This window comes from Micropterus dolomieu, unplaced genomic scaffold (assembly GCF_021292245.1).
Source record: "Micropterus dolomieu isolate WLL.071019.BEF.003 ecotype Adirondacks unplaced genomic scaffold, ASM2129224v1 contig_8836, whole genome shotgun sequence".
Classification (NCBI taxonomy): Eukaryota; Metazoa; Chordata; class Actinopteri; order Centrarchiformes; family Centrarchidae; genus Micropterus; species Micropterus dolomieu.
In genome coordinates, this window is record NW_025737822.1 from 57,672 (window position 1) to 80,789 (window position 23,118).

A 23,118-nucleotide genomic window follows, 5' to 3' on the forward strand; every position below is an offset into this window, starting at 1 on the left:
TCATAGAAAGCCCCTTTTTTCAGCTTTGTGATGATGCATTTTCAGCTAATCCAAGGTGCTTTTTAAATAGTTTATTTATCTTATTAAAATAAAAGAACATTTAATCCTTCAGTTTATCAGAACAACTCAAAATTACCACATTTGGAGATACGTGGCATGCCAGCAGAAAATAACTGGAACCATTATGTCCAGTTTTTACTTCACAGCTCTCATTGTAGTAAGGGCTCTTTTGAGGGTGAGGAGTCAGTGTTAAATCAATACTCACATGCCCATATGTACATTGAAGCAGGTTCAGCTTGCTGTAATCATTCCTCCTGGTCTTCCTGGTCATTAGAAATCCCTTTCTTATGCACTTCTAGTTTAAGTAAGGAAAACTTGTTTCAATTTACACATGGGCACCAGATTATTGTTTTAAGACAGACTTATCCTTTAAGATGGGAAGATACAGGATGTCAAACATCAACTCTTACAGTATGTGTGCCACAATACTTTCGCATTCATAAGAAATTCTCTCAGTCTGACTCTGAATGTATTTCACCTAAATAAAAATTTGTTATTAATAGGACTAAAGATAAACTTGGATGCAGATGAGTGTAAAAGTGGTAAATCACAGGAATGTGTCAGAATCAGTAAAAGTATCTTTCAAAATTGCAAGACATCAACAGGGGTAATATTTTTATCTCAAAAATGATAAATTAAACAATGCAAATGCATTCAGAAATGGAATTTAATTGACATGATACATCCTTTACATGGTATTCTGTATTTCAAAAATGAAAAAAGGAACACTTTCAAATTCATTCAGTTGCTCCACCATGTAAAAGGAAACAGATTATTGCTGAATTCATGTTCCTTGATTCCAGCAAAATGGAAAAACCTCATGCTCAGCCCAGTGGCTCAGGTTTGTTTCTTAGAGCTGAAATGAGAGTATTTGTATGAATTCATTCCTATTATGCTCTATTTTACTGAACCTATGGATGGAAATTTTCAAATAATGGCATGATGCTGGAATCATACAGAAGCTGGTTCTAACACAAAAAGTACCTCATATTTCAAAGTCTCTGAGAATAGATGACCCAATGAAATTATGATTTAAAAAAAAAAAAAAAAAAAAGGAAAAATGTGACATGACCTTTGTACCGATTCTAAGGGGAAACCGCTCCAAACTGTAACAAAACCCCTATTATTTCACATAAAAACCATAAAGTGTGAAACAATTAAGTATGTTTTCGGTTTCCAGGTTTTATTGGGTCATCTTTTCATCTATCCAAGACCTTGAAAATAAGGGAGAACACATTTTCCTCTGCAGACAGATGCGTTATAGTAGGTGGCCGACAGTCTTTCCCCTCTACTACTGACAAACAAAAGTTTCATATTGCAACTTTAAAATGAATACAGTAAAAAATAATAAAAATATTCTGTGTACATAAAGCTTATGAGCATTGGAATACTGGTGTAGGATCAGCGATCAAGTAACAAGACCGTTAACAGTGAAGAAACAAAACGGTCATAGATCAGAAATCCAACAATATTTTACACACTTGGGCCCTGACCTTAAAACAGTGCCCATTGTAAAGCCAAACTCCTAACAGTGCAACAAATTTTAACAATAAAACGTTTAAAATCCTGAATTTACTAAAATCTGCACCCGGGTTTCAAAATTGAGAATGCATCGTCGTGTTCAATTGTTGAATGAGACTGTTCGTTGGTGGCTCAGTCAAGAAAAATGCAGAAAGAGTCCTCCTGAATAAAACCTTCCTAAAGCAAAGCAAAGTACAAAACAAAATCAAAACCCTGAAGTGAGGCGTAGTGTATAAGCACAGTAAAAAAAAAAAAAATTAAAAAAATTGGTGGGGAGTACACCTGTAGTTTAACCTTTTCTCTACAAACAACAGATATTGCCTGGTCAAAAGCTTATAACGACGTGAGTATAAAAGTAAAGTATAATACAATGCACATTATGAGCAAATATCATTAAACACACTGCTGCAAACACACACAAAAATGTAAGCGATAACTTTGTGAGCCAGCTCAAAGAGCTAAGACGTAAAAACATTTGAATTATGATCCATGTCCCAATCAAAACAACTAAAAATTGACAAAATTATATAAAACAGATATATAGAATATATCTGTCAGCTGCATTTTTTTTTTTTTTTTTACACTAAATTTATAAGATTGTGCCATGAATGAAACTTGGTCAAGCATGATTCTTCTTTAAATGTAACTTTTTTCCTCCATATAAACAAAATGTACATTTTAAGAGAGTGCAAGCTTTCACCCAAACTCTCAAATTCACAGTTAGCAATTAGATGTCAACATTGTCGGTACAGCGAGAATTGCACATGAGAGAAGAAGAAAAGTCAGGACTACATTGTAATGACACAGTGGGGACTCTAGAGGGTGCTATAGCCTAGGAAAAGCACAAGAAAAAAAATATTGCACATGATTCTAATGTTGGACCCCTCCCTGCCTTCTGTGTGTCTTTCTAAGTAGGTTCAGTGAAGATGGATCTCCTGCTGATATAGTGAGCTCAGACCAAATCAACCCTCCAGCCTTGCACAGAGTTGTCCATAAGTGCTAAAGGAGTCCGAGTGACAGCATGATAAAGAAGAGGGATTAAAAACATGTCCACTGAGACAAGTCCACTGGCGTTATTGATGAACCAAGGTACAGTTGCCCTCCATAGACGTCCAAAATGTCGATCAATTGCAAACAAAAACTCTCTTGCTGTCCAATCGCCACAGAACTGAGGGCCTGCCTGAGAGCTCAGCAGAGAGGTTTAGGAGACGGGTTGAGCAAATTCCATAGAGGGGCGATGTGAATCAAGTGGAGTCATAATGTGCTACTACAGCGGATGGAGTAGTGGGTGTCTGCATCTTGGAGCGTAGTACCGACTCAGTTGTGTGGGTCTTGAAAAGGCATTTCAGAAGACATGGCCTTATTGTAGAAACGGGCACCATTTTACTGTCCAGCACTTAAGGTTCTCAGTGGGGGAGAGCGCCGGTCCGGCACTGCTCGAGACAGTGGTGGTCTACTATGGTCTGTGAAACCTAAAAGGTGAACAGAAAAAGTATTGTTTTCAAACATCTCATCGCCCCAGCTAGAACTCACTGCACGGCACAAAAACCTCCATTAAGACCCGAGATAGTCACATGCAAATTAATGGATTTGGGACATTACCTAGTTAAATGGCGACTTGACTCATGCACTTCCATCTCATTGCTCTTGAAATCGTTGAGTTCCTTCCGTATAGCTGCCTACAGAGGACAAAGAAGAAGGAAACTTGAAAAAAGCTGCAGAGGCTTAGTACACAAACTGCAGCCTCTAAGCCTCGACTCTATCTCCTTTTAGCATGCTTCATTCATCATTTACGCTTATCTTGAGGGCATGAATGATTCTGGTGAATTCTCTCAACACAAGAGCCCTCAATTTCCTCTTCTTAAGACATTTAGAAGCATGAACAATAATATATCCGCTGGTATACTTGGGTAGTAAGCTTGTTTTAACGATACCAAAGTAGCAACACCATGGATTGACAGATTAAAAACATACATAAAAAACATTGAAACAAAAAGTTTTTATACAAACCAATGCAGGTTTATTTTTAGAACACCAAATTGTATCAAGGTGTTACAGGCTGTCAGTGTTTAGATCAAAAGCTGAAGTTTATAAAGACATTTTCATTGTGAAGAAGGACTACAAATCATAGAAAATAATGGAAATTACAAGGGCACTCAGAGAGCGCACACCTCCGCCAAGGCCAATAGTCTAGTCTTCTATGATATGCAAATCTGCAAGCGCAACCACTGTATGGATAAATTTCCCAAACTATTAGAATTACAGTATGTCAAAATATGGTTGTGCCCAGCTGAAGCCTCATCATCTCAGTTTACAACTGACCTATCTCGCAATGTTAACGAAAGTGAAAAATAATTTGTGTATCCGCCCCGTGATTCAGATCCACTTCAAGTTTCATGAAAATCAGGCCAGCAGAAATACAAACTATTGGCATCGAAAACATAACTTCCTTGGCGGAGGGTAATAAAACATTGTTTCAGTAACTTCAACCCTTATGCATGGGTGTTTTTTTAAATATTCCTACATACTTCGGGTCTTTAGCAACCCAGCACTAATAACGATTAAACCATATAATATATTACTCATCAAATTCTTGTAAACCTTTCAGAATGTATTAAGATTAACAAACACACCAAAATAGATTTTACATGTCAGAAATGTGTTTTGTTTTTCATTTATCAATATATTTTAACAAAAACTTAATATATTTCATGCTTAACTGTAACTATCTAGATTGTCTACTAAAACCTCTCAAACCTACCGAACCCAAACTTGAGGTAACTATATGAGGGGCATCTGCGAAGATTCTCAGTCATCCGGGTCATGGATATCCAAGGTAGGTTAAAATCAACAACTGTACTTGGTTGAAGATACTTCAAAAAGTAAATTCAAACAAGTCCAGTTGTCCAGTTGTACTTGATTTTAAACCAGCTTGGATACATTAGAGTTAATAACATCATTTTAAAATACATTTCCAGGAAGCTTTTTGAGCACAAAACAAAGCTGTTTCCCGTTTATGAAGTTCTACACATTCACATTTGGGACAATGCCTTGTGAATCGTTGCCTCTAAGCAGCACCACTGTAGCAGGGGCTAGGTGCCTTGCCGAAGGGCAGGATGGTCAAAGAGATTCTCAAAGTAGGGATGAGTCAGTGTTCCAGGAAATACAATGGTGTGCTGTGCCTTTTTAATAACCTAACATCCCCTCTAAAATGTCATGTGTGACAGCAACCCAGCCGGATGATGTCATTGCTTGTGCGATTCAGCATGACTCAAGGGGACATCTATAGCCTTGGGGAGGATGCTTCTGCAACAGGAGAACAAACAACATTCATATCTGTGCTAGAAGGTAGAAATAGGAAGGGAAAAAAGCATCAGGAGAGCAGCGCTGCGACTGAGGGTCCTGAGGCACTGCTTGTCCGATTACTCTCTTATGTAAGGGGAGTTTGTTGCATAATCAAAACCCTGAATCCCTGTGATTTTCACATGAGTGGTCCTCAGGTGTGACCTGGCGTGTTCAGAGCAGTGCATCGTCACAGCAAATGAGGCAGAATCACTGCTCTGCAAAAATCAAGAACTCATTAAAAGTCAGAGGCATAGGCAGCAGGACTGCTCCAGGGTGTTTACTCAAAGGGGAACCAAACAGAGGTGGAACTTGCTGTAACAAGGCAGCAGAAACACATCCTCCTACCATCACGCTCCTGTGTTACGGGTTGCACCATATGAGGCACAGAGGGGGTGGAAGGGGAGCATGATGGTGGGATCTTGAGATTATTAAAAGATTATCTCAATTTAACTATAAGATTAGTGTAAGTAATACTGGCCTTGTCAGCTGCTGTGAGCCGGGTCCAGGGCTTATCTGCCCGCCTGTCATAGTCCTGGGCATCCGACACCTCCACATAGTCACTGAATCGGATGAGAATTTTGGCCTGTCTCAGCTCCTCTACAGTGGGCCTTTGGCTCAGCTGGAACAGAAGAAGAAAAAAAAAGTTGGAGAACAGAAAACTAGGTAAAGTATTTTAGTCGCTGTCATGGTTAGCAGCTTCTCAGACAGAGGGATAGGGGAAAAAATACTTGCACATCCTGCATATTTATCCAGTAGGTGCATCAGAGAAGAGTTAAAAATTTAACAAAAACATTACATTTCAGTTCCTGCAGACCTTCTTTAGAGTATGAGTTCCTCATAAAGATTACAAGGAACAGACTAGTTTATCACTTAAGCACCTCCAGCTGTGCACCTCCTTTACACAGCAATCTTAAAATATTAAGAAATGTTGATGCATTTAATTAAAATAAATGTACCAGTTTTAGATGGAAAATGGCAAATTAACCTCGGTATATCGACCAATCTTACCATATCACAGTTAATCGTGACAGCTTATATGATGGTTGATAAATCACAAGAAACTGCAGTACATAAATGTCAAGAGGTAGAAACAGTGATGCCATTGCACAGTTTTTCCATCAGAGAATTAATGGACACCTTTTTCAACAGTAAAATGTTGAGATCAGTAGATATCCTGATTAAAATCTTTTCTTTTAATTGAATTTAAATGTCATCTTATGTAGTTATTTACACAAATATATATCAGCCAATATAATTTAATCTCGATTGGCCTCCAAAACCCAGTATCAGTCAGGCAATGCACCATTTTATATAATGAGGTTCAAAAATGCGACTTGGTTCCCTACATGACCAATGTTCTATGAATGTGTAGTTAGTGTCATATACAGTATGGATATGGATGAGCATTTTGTTTAAAACACAAAGGAAGCACCCGTGACTGGAAGGCCGTGAAGTTTACACACTGCATACAATAAAAGGCATGTGATGCATACAATAAACTCCTTCAACAGCTGTGAGATTTTTGTTTTGAGCAGCTTGTCTGCAGGTGAGCAGAAAGTGCTATAATCTAATTGAAAGTGATGGGAACATGCTCAACACCTCGATATGGGGTCAAAGGATTTGGCAGCCAACATGCTGAAGGGCCAAGGGCAACAAGGGCATCAGTGTCTCCTGGGGGGAGACCTGAGAACTACAATACAAGAGCAGGCCTGTAATGGACTAGATTCTTACTTCTCACTACAGATGAGTCACTGTCACACAGCTTGTTTATCCTGGCCAACAATTTACCCCCTACAAATAACTGAAAATCCTGAGTGGGTTTGCACCTTTGGAGCTATTTTGGACTCACCTTTCGCGTTAGCCTTCGTTTTATCTCCCTCTTCTCCTCCATTTCCTCTTGCTCATTGCGAGCTGCAGAAAATGAGAGGCCGAGTGTTACACTGAGTATAGGCACATGCAACCAGTGGAATGTATATGAAAATGACTGAAAGGGAAAAATATTATTTGCATAACATGGCTCATTAGATTCCCATTAAACTGGATACATTTCTTAAAGCCTAAAATAGTTTTCATCATTGGCTGTTTAATACTATTAGGAATGGGTATCAGGGGAGAATGATTGCTTTGTTGCTTTTAAGTTGTCCCGGGGCTTTTTGGTCCATGTTTATGATTAAGTGATTAACCTATTTAAGACTTTTTCTTGCATTTCCCTAAAATTCCTCCATGTGTTGCACTGTATATTTATAGTCAAAAACCCAAGTTAACCACATTACAAAGAGGAGACGAGAGTAAACAAGGAGTATACTGGGACACTGCTCCTGTTTGCAAAAGCTTCGGCAGTCAGTCTGCATTTGTGCAAGTGCTGAACACAAACTGTATCTATAGTACTTCTCTCAGTTTTGGATCCCAGGCGGTACCTCTCTAGAAAATAAAAACCTGTTTGTTTAACCTTGCTACTGTATGTGTGTGAGTGATGGGGAGGACTTGACTTGTCACTCATGAATTCTTTGACTTTGAATTTTCCTCCTGCACACTGCCAATCATGAAGGAGCTTCTAGGAGAGCCGGGACTGCTGCTAAATCAGTCTTTGATTCCAGAGCAGCAGAGTCCCAGGCAACAGAACGGCGGCTTCTCTCTGATACTGCATCTGTTTGAGCTAAGAAACCCATCTTTCTGGACATGACTCCTCAGGGAGCCCTGCTGCCTGCCTGCCTGTCTAAGATGAAAAAGGCGGAATAAAAGGAGAAATGTAAGCCACAACTTTTATATAACTAGGCCTCTCAAATCACCAGGTAGCACTATAAGAAGCGTGAATACACAAAAGGCTGCTACAAATATGGACTCATGCTTTGCTACAATGTGTTTCATGAAGCGCCACACGGTTAGAGAAGGCATTTTTGGCGGTTCTGTCACTTTGATATTTTTGTTCACTCGCGGCTTAGAGATAATGTTAAATATACAAGTTTAACACACTCACGTTTGAGGATGTTCCTCTGTTCCAGCTCCTCCGCTGTGGGTCTCTGACTCAAGCGCCTGGTTAGAAACATGCACCCATGGTCAGCACATAATCACAGGCACTAGGTCAGCAAGGCAACTGAATCAATATGGGGGGCATCCTAATGCAAATCAACCTACTTTACATGTAATCGTCAACTGTCATTGTTCAAAAGAAAATCTATGTAAACATTTCACCGGTTCTTTTTCTGTGGTACACATAGTGACACCTGATTCAGATAGAGCAGCTCAGTTTTGTTCTTTTGCCCAGTATTTACTTCCCTGCTTTGACATCAACTCCCAGCGAGGTTATCTTATCGGCATTTTGACTCACAGCACGAGTGAAATGTACAATGTATTTATGAGCAACGGAGTTCAAGGTTGTTTTTTTGCATCTTATTTAAGCTCTTGGCTCGTGACAGCTTGACAGTTGCACATGCATTATAACACATTGGTTGAAATGCAGAGAAGGCAGCCAGTAAAAACCTGATATTCCTGAAGACTAGGGGACTGTAACATGGCCACATGCCAACTGAAGGGTTTTAACACTCAAGACAGCTAAAATAAACCCTATCACGTATATTTACACAGACAAAGACACATGGAATGTGACAGTCATACACTGCCCCCATCACAGTTTTCTTTCTTTTCTGCGACAATTCCCTCAATTTGTAAGAGGCTAAAAAAGACTAAAATCCCCAAAGGCAATATCTGAAAGGTTACTCTAAGTGCTCTCAATTGGGGACTCCTATAATAGCACTGTGTCAGGACCACATGGCAGCAGACCTAACTCTGGGCATTGGATCAATGATTGTCTCCATCTTGTTAGAACTGACAGTATTTTGGAGCTGCTCAGCCCTGTAAACTACTGTATGCAGGGTTTGGTCTGTGCTCAGGCTGGCTTGTCTCATCTCATGTCATTTGTTCTCCCAGGTGAGGGATATCGTTTGGGAAAAGTCAAGACAGTGAATCTCAGACGCAGCAAGAGCAGAGCAGCAAAAACGCAGCTACTATAAATAAACATGCACAGACTAGTCGGCAAACATCCATGTGGATGCTCCTTCCCAAATAATTTCTATCACAATCAGGTTTATTTAATGCCCGGACATTATCAACTAAGTGCCTGTCTGCCTATGCAATATGAAGACTAGAGACGTGAGTATAATGAGATTATAGAAGGAGTTTTATAGGTTTTTTTCGATGTTGCTGTTTAAGGCTTCACTAATCAATATTTTTATATTAACAATGGCTCATACTGACTGTGTAATGTGAATGTTGTCACTCGTGACAAACCCACCAAGACTTATCATTAAACTCTGCAGTATTTATTTGGTAGGGTCTTCAGCTGATTGCGCTCACCGGGGCCCATGGGTTATAAAAGCTGGCCCATGTTTTCAGTACGGTCTCTCCCTTCAAGCAGGTTATATCCACGCTATGGCATCTTCTTTTGTACTTGTGTTTATTTTAGTTGAATAAATTATACTTGTTTTAACTAAGTACCGTGGAGTCCCTCTTTGTCACATTCCCTGATCCAGTTTGTGACAGTACGGCATAGTCCAAGAAAGCCAGACTATTTTTGTTGAAATCCTCTCATGTAAACTTGATGTTACTGTCTACCGAGTTGATGTGTTCTGTGAAGGCTTGTACTTACTGGTTTTTAATTTTGACCCACGTGTTGTCGACATATCTGTACTTGTGGGTCAGTGCTATTCCTCTGAAGGAGTTCAGGATTCCATATAGATTTGGTCACAATAGGGGATACTGGTGAGCCCATGGCACAGCCACGCTTATGTCTGTAGAATCCTCCGTTGTACAGGAAAATGGGCTGACGACCACAACAGCTAGGAGAACTAGTGGTATCCATCACCTTGATGATAACCCCACAGAGGTTAAATACCTGGGACACCCTGCCAGCCAGTTAGAACTAAAGAAGCCTCTTGGATTAGAGGTCAAACAAGTATCTTCAATCAAGTCCAGTTGCCCTAGATTTAACCCTACTTGGAGAGCGGAGATGGTTTCCTCACAATAAAGACAAGATCCCTGGGAGTCCAGAATACGCCCGGCCAAGAAGTCTCACACATAAATTCTAGTTTTACAGGGGGTTGTCGTTTTACCACTATTTTTTGTCCAGATTAAACAAACAAGATATAACATTTTAATTTGTGAGCTGTAGAGATGCTTGTAGGCAGACCTTTTTACTTTTGTATAGAGACATGCTAGCCGTCTCCCCCTTCTTCAAGCCTTATTGCTAAGCTAAGCTAATTCTCTCCTGGCTGTAGCTTCATATTTTATTGACAGACATGAGTGGTATCGACATTCTCAGCGAGAAAGCAAATAAGCATATTTCCCAAAATGTCAAACTAGTCTTTTAAGAGACATAAACTACAAAATACATAACATATTAAAGCAAGCAAGACCCACAAACAATAATCCAAAGACGCAGCAGTGTTTATCAACTTTCTCAAGGGTGAAAGCTGAAACTCTCCCGTTCAGTTTTCACCTTTGAGATTAAGCGTCTCCAGGGTTTTCCCAGTGAATCAGGTCAATACAAGTAAGTTGAGGTCAGCGTGTCCTGAAATAGCATTACCGTAATCAATTCTGATTGGGCTAGCACAAGCGCCAACATTACATTACACAATACTCTTGGCAAAAAGCCTGAAATTAGGACTTGGGCATCGGATGACACTGCAAAGGACACTGTGAAAGAGCTTTTTGGGAACATGACAACTAAGCAGGCAGGCCTTCTGGGAACACGCGCTGTGTTCCAATCACAGCGGGGAATAGTGATGTGTGCCAATGTCTCTAGATAATACTCCGTTTCTCCCTTGCAACCATATTTCCCACATCTCATATCTTATTATACTATCCAGGCCTTCATTTGTACCCATCCGCTTGGCAGTCTTTTCCCCTCTCAACGCATCATTACATCCCATTCACTCAGTCATGTTCAAAAAGAAGAGTGAAATCAAATGAGGCCTGTGATCCGTTGGGGGAAAACATTATGTCGTTTGATCTGTTCAATTACTAGAACTCACATTTATGATCTCGACATATGTATACAAATTCCTCTGATTTGTACGCACTGCACCAGGGTGTGTAGAGAGAGAGAGAGCGAGAGAGAGCTGCTGGTATGAAGCGGCTTGCGTGGTGCTGCTGTGTGGAGGAGTCGGGTGGAGATGGTTTGGCACATGCATCACCGTGGTGATTCAGTCAGCGAGGGAGGAAGTCAGGCAGGAGGAAGAAAGAGAAATGAGAGAGAGTGAGAGAGTGCTAGAGAGAAGACAAAGAGAAGAAAAACGAGAGGGGGGGGGCGATGCATCGCTGAAATTAGGTCAGCTCCATTTTCAGAGCCTCATTTTAACGAGATAAAGCGTTTATCTTTATCGGATGTTGAGAAGGAGAAAATGAAAGGCTATAAAAGTGTTTGGATAGAAAAAAAGGCTCACATTTGCATCGGCTTTGGACTGAGTCACACTTCTATCAGCCAGGATATTGGGCCGTCGTCAGCCCAAAGTAAGACTAAACGCTTGGATTGGCTGAGAGCAGCCGCTTTTGAGTTGCAGGAACATCAATCAGGTCTACTAAAAATATTTGGACCATAAATTGTGCATGTGTGTGAATGTATTCAAGTTTAAAAATGCATGTATGTAACATGTCTCACCTTGTGAGTTTTGTGCCTATCTGTTGCCTAGACTCCAGTCTCTCCTCATCTGTCTGCATGGGCAGGATGTTTTTCTCCTCCAGCTCTCTTTTGGATGGACGGTTACTCAGCTTGATGGCCAGAGAGTCCTTCCTCAGCACCTTCTGTGCCAGGGTACCTAAACACAAACACCATGGTCAAACATGAGGCGGTGCAGGCACGAAGCACAGACCTGAGGCCTCAATTACCAAAATGCTCTGACTTTTTTTCTTCATTTCTACTGTATCTCTCAATTTTGATAAATAGGAACTTTATTGATCCCTCGGAGGGAAACTGCAGTGTTGTAGTAGCAGAGGTTTACATAAACAAAACATGCCTGAGGTTGGTAAACAAGCATGAGGTAGTTAAAAAATGAATAATTCTGTAATAATAGAATTGACAAATTTACAAACATATAGTCATTCAAACTACTAGTAGAAGTAAAAAAAAGACTTAAAGATATGTCTCTCTGACTTGGTAAATGGGTATAGAATATGTATTGTTATTCAGAAGAAATAAGTCTGCTCTCCCTGCATAGAGGGGAGTCATTGTATATTTACATATGTTGTAATCTTTATTTCATGGTTCTGATGCTGAGATTTAAATAGTTACAAAGTCTCAAATATGAAATACTTCTTCACCCTAAATATGATCTAAACTGTGGAGAATTGACAATTATTTAATGTTTTGTATAACTTATAATAACAAAGATTTATATACACACACACACACACACACACACACACACACACACACACACTAGTCTCAATCAAGCTGTACCTTTCAGTATTACTTATACTTTCAATGCCTCTTAAAGTAATGATGTTGCATATTGAACGATTCCATTACACATGGCGTCTCACAAAGACAAGTTTTGGCAAGAGGTTGCGAGTGAAATATTTTCCATTCTGGATACACTACTCTGCAAATCTTATTTTGGCCATGCTATGAAGGTCAAACTAGTTCCGAGTTCCAGGAGGCTTCGGGTGAAGCCAGCAGCATCCATTTTTTGTCACTCTCCACAACTTGCCTTTGTTTTTATATTTGACAAGGAACAGATGTGAAAAATTCTAAATAGACACATAATAGAGCTCTGTAGATGCATTTAAAGCCTAATTCACACTACACAATGTTTAGCCCGATTTGCCACCCGGCGAGCTCGCCGACTGTCAGGCTGATATCGGGTATAAATCAGCGGTCGCCAGTCGTTATGTGTGAACTACACAAGGATGCATCAAAACGGCTCCCCGACACATTTCTAACACATCGCTGACGTCTGCCAGATATCTAGCATGCCAAATATCTGGAAGAGTCGGCCGACTCGACATCCACATCCAGCCAAAGAGAGCAGGCAGCTGGCAGAGCAGGCAGCTACTTTTTCACTGCAAAACACTTTTTACTCCCCTCCAGCTCTCTCTGTAGCTCAGACAATACCTGCTACCTGCGTGTGGTAATCCATTCTTTCACCCAGATTCTTTGTCTTTATTATTGCTATCTTTATAATAACAAACAACAGCTGTTTTGTGTGTATTTTCGCATCATTCCCGTTTCACATTTCACGTGTGTTTTCTTGCCGCTGTCAGCTTGTGTAGTGTGTGACCTTCTGTCACTGATCAGTCACGTAGTGTGAACACCACAGCGACTTCAAGACTAGTTGTGTAGTGTGAACAGCAGGGCCATCGGTCAACGGTGAAAGTCGTGTGTTCTGCACGAGGCATTAGGATACTGGGGGAAAAACAATGTAATCCACTGACTATGACGTCAGCTTTTTCATCATTTGTGAAATTTAAACATTAAAAGACACATTAGGGCCACCATATTTGCGGCCACTCACTTGTAAATATGGAGTCGTCATCTTCCTCGTCGTCCTCGTCATCATCCACGTCATCGTCCTCGTCCTTATACATGCTGGGCAGATCTTCATAGTCAGACTCGTTGGGCATGTTCTCCTTGTCATCCTCGTAGTCAATGATCACAGACGGCACTTCTCTTCTGTCCAGGGGAGCACACTGACCACCACCGTGCAACAAAGAGCTAGTGGGGTGAAAGGCACCAAATGTAGACATTAATGTCACGGCTCATGCTTACAGCCAAAACACCTGGCCTTGCTAAGAGGATGAGCCTGCCCAGTGAAGGCAAGTTTACATGGGCAATCTCATTTTTCAAGCCTAATTCTATCTAATTCTATCATGTTTTTAAAGTCAAATATTGTTTATGCTATGTAATATTACTGACATAACTCTCACAAACCTTATAAGAATAAAAGATGCTTCTGGTTCATTGTCTAATGATAGCTTAGTGGCATTTTAATCCAAGTATAGAGGGAGGAGAGATATATAACTCTAGCTGAATGAAAGTGGAGTACAAAGAGCCTGAATACATACCAAATACAAATCTAGTCCTACGCAATGCCATGCAATCCTCTGAACTATACAGAGGAAAAGAGTAACTCATTATACAACTTGTATAATTCAAAACAAGGTGACAAAATAAGCTCCTCTTTCGGGAGCCATCATTTATATGCAAGTGCTAATCGGTGACATATTTGATGGATTGATTAATCACAGTCTAGTTGAAACTTCTTATGATGAACCAATGTTATGTAACCATTTTCAAGCTTTCAGGCTATTGTGAGCCATGTCGGGGCCGTTACTTCCTTATCCCTGCCTAAATGGCTTTGGTGAAAAAGAGATCCTAATGTAAGAGGTTACATAACGTCCAATCTGCGACCCTGTCCCTTTTCTCCAAACGCAAAGAAACGCAGCTCTTGTAAAGAGCAGCTGGTCATGTTATGTCAGGCCAACTGCTGGAGGGACGCCTACTCCATCAGCCTGTGCCCACACATACACACATTTACTTCAAAATTAGGCCATGCTTCCCTGTGAGCCAGTGTGCTGATTTAGACCTGTACACCAGCTTTGCATGGCCTCGATAACACCAGGATATATTTGAGAGTAGCGGACAAGTGTCCAAAAAAATAAAACCTAATAAACAGGACACTCTATGTTCATTATAATGCTTTTTCCCCCCAGTAATTAGTCTGATTAGTGCTGTTTTGGCAACACTTTTTACTAACAAGAAATAAATTTCATCATAATAACTCGAGGCACATCAAATGAGGGAAAGTAGTTCTTCATAAAAGGAAATATGTCACCGGCAACAACCCTTTTGGCCAATCATTATTAAGCTATTACTTCCATCAGTGAAAGATTTTAAATGCCAGCATGAAACCATTACACATTTAATTCTCCAGAGTTTTGTCAAAATCCAGATATTATGTGTGATGTCCAGACAGTCAGACAAACAGAAGCCGATCCATAATCTCTCCCTGCCTTCTCTAGAGGACAATCAGATTTAATGACCTGAGCACTGATGGCTACTAACCTTTCAAACCTCTGCATGGAGAGCGCCAGGGTTTTATTGAGCTCCTCAATGATGCGGCTGGGCGCATGCAAGCTGCCGTACTGAAGCTGGAGTGGGTGTCCGTGGCTCTGATGAAGACTGGCGAGACCAGCGAGGTGAGAGGGCAGCAAGGTGCCATGGTGGAGGGACATGCCCTGCGGAGGGCCACACTTTTGGGAGAGAGTGCTGAGGGGATTGGGGGATGGAGAAGGGGAGCTGGAGTCCAGCCCCCCCGGAGGCACACAAATCATCACTTTCTTGGGAGGCAGAGGTGGAGAGTGCTTCCCCCCGGGCATACAGGGCAACTTCATTGGCTGGCAAGAATCTAGAGAGAGAAAAAAAAAAATCAAGTATAAACAGGACAGAAAAAGGGATTACTGAACACTGAACATTCTTACTAGATTAACTTATCATATCGAATCGACAACATTTTGCTGGTGCTAACATATAAATAGTGATTATGGATGATCAGACATGGCTCAGACGTCAGCTTAGAGTGGTGGGAATTAGGCCAGGGTAATGCTACTTCCCTCTGACTAACAGAGTGACAATGACAGAGAGAGCCCAGCTGACCTTAACCACAGGGGAATATAATAAGACTACTATAATCCTGTGCACATGTGTGGTAACGCAGGTGGGGTTTAAAGCAACAGCAGTTATGGCGGTGGTGGAATAAATACCAATAATGTGCAAAGTAATATGTATATATGTTTAGGAAAAAAAAGTTACTCGAGTCATGTAAACTGAGCATCAACTAAGACCACTGACCTGTGCTATGGTTTGGGATCCTAGAGAAAGGCTTTGGAGGGAGAGCAGGAGGCTGTTTGTGGTACAGCGGCGGCTTGGCTGGGGTATCCTGAAGGTCACCTTGGTAGGTGACCGATTTCTTGGCGGGCAGGACCATAGATGACTTAATAGAGGGCTCCCGAGTGCAGACTCCACCGTCCATCGAGGATCGGAACTCAACAGTTGCTGAACACAAAAAAGAAACAGTCTGACAAGAACCGAAAATGTGTTTGACTGCACAAGAACGACACTTCCCGAGAAGACTGTTCAAACAAAGTTTAACTTGAGGTGTTGAGACAATGGTGGGGGGGGGGGGGGATTCAGGAACTTAATATGGTTTAATGACCCAAGAGTCTTTTATCAGCCCAAACCAGACCAAGAAACGGTGTCAGCCAAGCAGTTTGACAGAAGCTTTTTAATTCTTTTACAGCAGTAAGCCATTTGATGTTTTTTGCGCGATCACATTTTTAGGCTGACGGTCCACTTCACACTACTGTTCACATATTCCAACAAACAATGCATTAATATTTCCCAAATTTAATCTTGACAGAACAAGTCTAGAAAAACACAAAAATGCTTACCCGTGTACAATTCGGGAAACAAAGTTAGTCTCTAGAGTAAGATCTGATTGTGTATTATTTATGGATCCATTTCTATTTTGAGCATACCAGAGAAGAACTTATTTTGTTGTATATCTATACATCAGGGGGAGATTGTCAATGTTGATAACATAATACAGTTCTCATAGGTATTTCAATCTCTGAACCAAGATTTAGCGTCTGGGGGAAACAGCCAGTGTTTCAGGCCTATCAATATCCTGGTCAAGACTTCCTGATAGCTGATGGGTTCCGTGATTGCATTTCGGCTAATGCATTCTGCCTTGCTCTCCACATAGACTGTTTCACTGCATGCCACCGAAGCCTGCCCAAATATGATTGGTCAATACTACTCGGACCACAAATGGAAACCAGAACCCTCCAGATACCAAAATCTTGTCCCTTGTCTACAGATTCTGCATTCATATGCAGATATGGGTTTATAGAGATTATAGATATATTAAAGGTTTGCTTTGCATGTATAAAAATAACCACTGCTGATCTATCAAGCTCTTCACACAAGCTTTTTTTGATTATGGAAACTAGTTTGTCACTGGGCAGGAGAATTGAGAACACCTAGCCTCACAAAATATTCATTCTAAAGAGTGGCACACTTACTGTGCTAAAATAGGGTCAGTAGCTATCAATTAATCAGCTTTGACCAATTCACTGCGCTGGACAGTGTCTGTAAGCTTAAGGTGCACATAGCACTTTAGGTCAAGGAGAAGTGGCTTGTATTCTATGAATACAATATTCTATTTATATTTGTACTGTATTTAGGCCAGTTCGTCAAACATTTTTTAGTTTTGAAGAGTTCTTATTTTTGAACATTGTCTACAAAGCTCAGTTTGTAACACAATAAAAGTGGCCATATATTTCCTTATTTGCTCTGTTCACATCTTGGCAAGAGTCATTGGACTTTAATCAGCTTCACCAACTTCGTATTTTATGTCCTGAGGCATAGAGAACCCTGCTGTCAGACTTAAATATACTCTCTAGCTTTGAATATGGGATGTCTAAGGCACATCAAATCAAGATCAAAGAGTTTATTAAACCCTGCAAAATTTCTATAATGAAAGATTATATCTCTAGATACCCCATGCCAAATCTTGAAGAGTGCACTTCAGAGACCACTGATTAATGAGGAGATGAATAACTGAAGACCTTCCAATTTAGTGCACCATAGCTACCCTTCTTGCAGTTTCCACTTAAAACCATGACAGTTTCCAGCTCTGTAAAATAAGGTTGCAACTCTATAATATCAGCTCACCTTTTTCGAAGATCTCTTTCAGCACTCCTCTCTTGATCAACTCATCTCTGCTCTGTCGCATTGACATTTTCCTCTCCAAAGCTGAGGGGGTAAAAGGAGTAATAATGGTAAATGTCATTTTCATATTGGTAAAACCCTTCAATAAACACAAAATAAAACTGAAAAGCTCTCCGGAGATCTAGACGTCCACAGGTAAAATTGTTCGCTATCACAAGCCATGGTTTCAGTAGATCTTTACCAGTGATACTGGCAATACCGAAAAGTCTCTGGGGGACTTTAAAGATAGCAGGGCATGGCCGTCAAATAAAATTTCCATATCGGTTGCAAGATTATGTCCCAGCTCTGGTAGTTTTTCTGTCTAAAAAAATAAGTGCTGATAATAAAAAGAAAACTAAAATGGTTCTCTTATTGTCAACAAATCCCATTCATTACAACTGAAGACATAAACCTTTTAAAACGATACCTTCTTTAATGCCTTCTTAAAAAAGCTGTAGACTTTTAGAGTGTAAGCAGGACATTTGATGGGGACTACTGTCAGCTGCAGATTAATACACATCTGGTGGGCTACTGAGTATTTATGGCAACAGGACGGTGTATGTGGAATTGCCAAAAAAAAAAAAAAAACAAAGAAAAAACTACAGTGCCCATATTCATGGCAGTCAAGGAACATGTCACTCGTGTTTTTAACAGCTACAGCAACAACAGAGGTATATGGCAATAAGAAAAATATGTCAGGCTTTGAATACACACGTAATATTTGTTATTAGATCAATTAATTATTGGTTTTTCACTTTATGGATTTTCACTACAATACAATGAGAAAAATATAGATCATCATCCAACTTAAACTTTAAGTAAATGCATTTTTCACTGATTTACATGAACACGACTGTATATACACAGTATATTATTGGTCTTGATGTACATGTATGGGTAATGGTACGTTTTTGATCTTTTAACAGATAAAAGATCAAAATTGCAAGCAACTTCAGTCCAGAGAACAGCGTACTGAAATCTTAGATTTTGTTGTAATAATAATCTGTGAAAGTGTGACTTCTCTTCTGAACACCTAAAGCTAAAAAACCGGGCCTCGATTAACAAAAGAGATAAAGGCTGGAAGAGTTATTCCAACAACACTTCTCCCTGTAATGTATTATTGACAAGATAGCATGCCCCATAGCTACTGGATGTTTCTACTTTTAGCTTAAAAAGTTGAAGCACTTCACATCTTCTATCAGTAGGCTGAAAAGCAGTAAAAAAGAAAAGAAAAGAAAAAGAAAAAAAATCACTTTAGTAATTTTAGAAACGAGCCCTGCTTTGCAATTAAGAATTTGGAATGAGGATCAGCAACAACACTTGAGCACAATGCACAACAAACTCCCTGTAGACCTGTGTAGCTCCTGCTTAAGAGGGGGATCGCAGATTGTGCCTTACATATGACCGAGGAGTCCTTTCCCACCTCTATCAGAAGGCGTTGTGTTCAATGCTAATACAACCTTAGTGTGGACTCATGAAAATACTTACAGCTTGACCTCTCTTTCCCTTGCCATTAGTCACAACACAGTGGATTTAAAACCAGCTGCTGAGAGTGAAAATGAAAAACACAAATGAGAGTCATACAGACGTCAGACGGTCAGGCCTTCAGAGCAGAAATTTGGATACTCTATGCTTCAGTGTTTGAAAATACCGTAGCGGAGCAAGTTATCATCAAACAGTACGCTCCATTATGAGTTTCTCCAGGACACCAGATGTTCAGTATCGCTCTATACTTCAAAAGTTTTTGAAAGAGAAGCCTATTTGAGAACAGCTCCAAGCCAAGAATTACTAAAGCAGCGTAAAAAAAAAAAAATTGGGGGGGTTGGGGGGAGATGGACGTGACCAAAATGTCACCAGTGTCACACAATGAATCATCTCCACTGGAGCCCTACGTAAATTGAAGAGTGTGAAATGAAAGGAAATTGTGCCATTTGTAGATGCTACTTGAGATGCTAAAGCTGGCAGCTCTATCAAAAAGTGATTTTCTTTTTCTCCCAGAGGCAGAAAATTTAACATTAGGTCAAGTATGTCAAGGGGGTAGTAAAAAGATTTATCAAAGAGATGGCCCAGAATCAACGCAAAGGAATGTTTATAACTGGGAGTGAATGGAGCCAGTTCACTAGATTGTTTATCCAAAAGCACCACAGGCATCAAGAGACAGTCATGCATTGCACATTTCATTTCACTGTAACGGTGCTTTTTCAAACTTCAGTTTCTGAATTGTTGAACATACTAATGGAGTTTCTATTAATAATTTCTGCCCGTTGAGAAGTGAAAAAAGTAAAACTTGTAGTAGCCTAAATTTCATCAAAACTAAAAATCTCTGCACCTTGGCAGTCGATTTTCCTAAAACTCCCACAGTCCTCTTCAATTGACCAGCAATGACTGTGATTTAGACTATTAATGTCTTTATGAGAATTCTTTAAATCTTTTTTGGGATGTACACCATTAAAACAAACAAACAAACAAAAAAAAAAAAAACATGTGAGACATATTTGTCAGTCTTTTGGTTGACAGACACTATGTTCATCAAAATTACAAATCTCTTTTAAAAATATCAGCATCACGAGGGAAAACCCAGGGCTAAAGGCTGACAGTGCTGTAATATGTTCAGGGATTATACTGCTGTTTCATTCAAAATGAAAAGTAATTACTCAAAGCTTTATGACATAAGTGCTATGCCACGGGATGTGCACGGTTATGCAATACCATTAACTCAAAAGGCTTTGCGAGGATATTTCTTCAGATTAGACGGATAGTCTGCCCATAAAACAGAAGAAGAAATTGTTACAATAGAAGTGGACATAGCAGTAGGTGTGCTGGACGAACAGGAGTTCATTTCATCAGGAAAGGTAAACTCAAATATCACAAATATTTAACTTTCAATGATAAATATCAAATTTATCATTGACATAATCATCAGGTCAGTTATTTGTGTTTATGTACGTATAGTGTGCAGCCGAGGTACACCTACTGAAACATTAAACAAACATGGACAAGTATGTCCTCCAAATCACCTTGAATATCACCCAAGTTCTATTTTGGACAGTCTACCATGGCCAAAGTTGCGTCCAACGCTCCAGCTTCTCAATCTGTACCAAGATGAGAAGATCAGACACTCATCGGGGAGACTCAGCTGAGAGCATATTAAATGAAACTGGCATATCTAAGTACAGGCTGTATTGATCTGAGAACACTACTGTTTTTTAGAGAAAATATATTCCACTGCGAAGTGACCCAGATAGTCAGAACACATCCTACAAACCCTGAGGCTCAGTAGCTCAAAGTGGAAGCTTTTACCGAGGCTTATTCTTTCAGCCTGAGCCTCACAAAAACTGTATCAAAACTTTCATAGAGTCTTTTATCAATGAGAAGCCCAAGCTTTAAGGTTCACACGTCAGAAGCTTGGATATGGATAAACCAGAGCTTGATACACACAAATCATATAGTAGGTTTGAAATGTGACATTTGTTTTTCCTCCTCATATGGTCTAGACTCAATGGGCAGGTAAGAAACCTGTGATTTTTTATTAAAAAGTATGCTAACAAACAGTCATAGTAGTGCATTTAGATGACTGCTGTTCATAAGGAAATCTGCTAACTAATTGGATTAGAAATAAAAATGAAGATAACATCGGACTACCACACACATGTTCTTTTGATGAATCGCTGCCTAGTGAGATCTCTTTGTGATACAAGCTTGCTGTGAGAATGTACTGAGCATGATAAAACAGCACGATAAGACATCCAACTGTCAGGCCCTCCCTCCCTGAGGTGAAGAGTACAGTCCCCCCGGGCCTTGATCTTCATCTTCTTTATATCACAACACATTCATAATCCTCTACTGTGCTCAGTGCCCAATTATCTATGACAACATCTGCATGCCCTGTGGCTGGTCTGCTCCCTACTGACACAGGAAACATAATCAACAATAAGGCATCACAGACGACTGCAGAGACAAGACGACAAGGGAAGTCCAAGATCGCAGCAGTGCAGCAGGAACGGCGACGATACACTTACCATCAACTTTTTCTCTAATGGTATGAATGTAAAAGTGCTAAACATAAACATTTCCCTTATTTTTAAGCAACAGGTTGACAAATGACCAACAATGCCCTCTGGAAACTGCAAACAAAAGCTCAAGCTGCCAGCTGACAAAGTATTAGTAGAATAAATTAAGTCAAGTATGATTCTTAGCCAACAACAAAATGGACTGGACACTCGAGCAGGTGAATATAGTCATGTATACCAGCACACATTAGCCTGTATTTTGCAAATACTATAAATATGAGGCTAGAGGTGAAAATTATAAAACTTTGAAAATGCAGATGTTTTAAGATGTTTTGAAATTGGCTCATAAAAGATATGTTTTCATATAATATGTCAGACAGAGTTTTCATTTAATGATAAAGGAATCTCCACTGTCTTCGAACTCCAAAAGACAAACATCAAACATGTATGACATTTTAAGGCCCTATAAAGCTAAAAAGACTAACATGACTTCACAAAAACTCTAATATCCACTCTTTTTCTACCTCCATTTTCACCATCTTCTGAGGGAAATATGTGGATCTTTAGCTGGTAAATTATTTACTATGTTCACCTTTGCCGATTCATCCTGAATAGGTAGCATACACGGGTTTTATCAGAGCTTTTCTGTGAAAACAGATGCCCTGCTGCTGGAAAACGGCCAGAGTTTGAAATTAAAGGGACTTGCGGTTACGGAGATATGAAATGAATGGATGTCTATGGGAGCGTTATTTGATATTCAGTTAATAGCGCCACCTAGAGGCCGATTGACACCAAATTTTGCACAGCTCACCTGGAGGGCATAGCACATAATGTTGTCAAGATTGGTGTTGTTCGACCATTCTAAACCTAACATATGACATCACTTCCTGTTTTGTGCAAATATTTGTTAGCTTATAATTGGAACAGTTTGTGACGTATCGATCTGGGGAGTACAAGCCTGTATCAGCTTGTTCCAGACATGGTTCGTGCCAAGTTTGGTGTCGATCGAACTTGCGGCTTCAGGGGAGTTAATTAAAATAGGTTTTTCAGTTTTCACGATTTAGCAAAATTAAAATGTCGTTGCACAGAGGAGTGTCCAATACCATAGGAATTGGCACTATCCCCCAAACACGTAGACATAAGGTGTATGAATGTGCAATGCAGTGGTGCATAGTTATGTGGCAAAATGTGCCTGGTTCTAAATCCCATTCAAATGAATGGGCTTTTCCTCGGTATTTGAGCTTCTATTATAGCGCCACCTTTTGGCCGAATAGCACCAATTTTGTCAGGTGTCATCAGGGCCCCATGGGGAAGAATTGATCCAAATTTGGTGTCAATCGGACCTGTGGTACTGGAGATATAAAATGCATGTCAGTCAACGGGAGTGTTTTTTGATATACAATTAATAGTGCCACCTTT

General features: G+C 40.0%; 1 protein-coding gene across 11 annotated transcripts in view; it reads right to left on the reverse strand.

The window, feature by feature from the left end:
* Positions 1–709: 709 nt before the first annotated feature.
* LOC123965192 (phosphatase and actin regulator 1-like) overlaps positions 710–23,118 on the reverse strand; it is a 50,581-nt gene continuing 28,172 nt past the window's right edge. For 9 of the 11 annotated variants that reach the window (XM_046041765.1, XM_046041773.1, XM_046041766.1 and 6 more), the window contains 10 exons: positions 17,654–17,734; positions 15,770–15,973; positions 14,984–15,326; positions 13,434–13,633; positions 11,582–11,738; positions 7,904–7,959; positions 6,776–6,837; positions 5,405–5,545; positions 3,184–3,260; positions 710–3,053 (listed from right to left, as the gene is read on the reverse strand). In XM_046041765.1, coding sequence (XP_045897721.1) covers positions 3,038–3,053; positions 3,184–3,260; positions 5,405–5,545; positions 6,776–6,837; positions 7,904–7,959; positions 11,582–11,738; positions 13,434–13,633; positions 14,984–15,326; positions 15,770–15,973; positions 17,654–17,734 — 1,337 coding nt within the window. In that variant the 3' untranslated portion in view covers positions 710–3,037. The other 2 variants (XR_006823646.1, XM_046041767.1) reach the window with 2 other exon arrangements.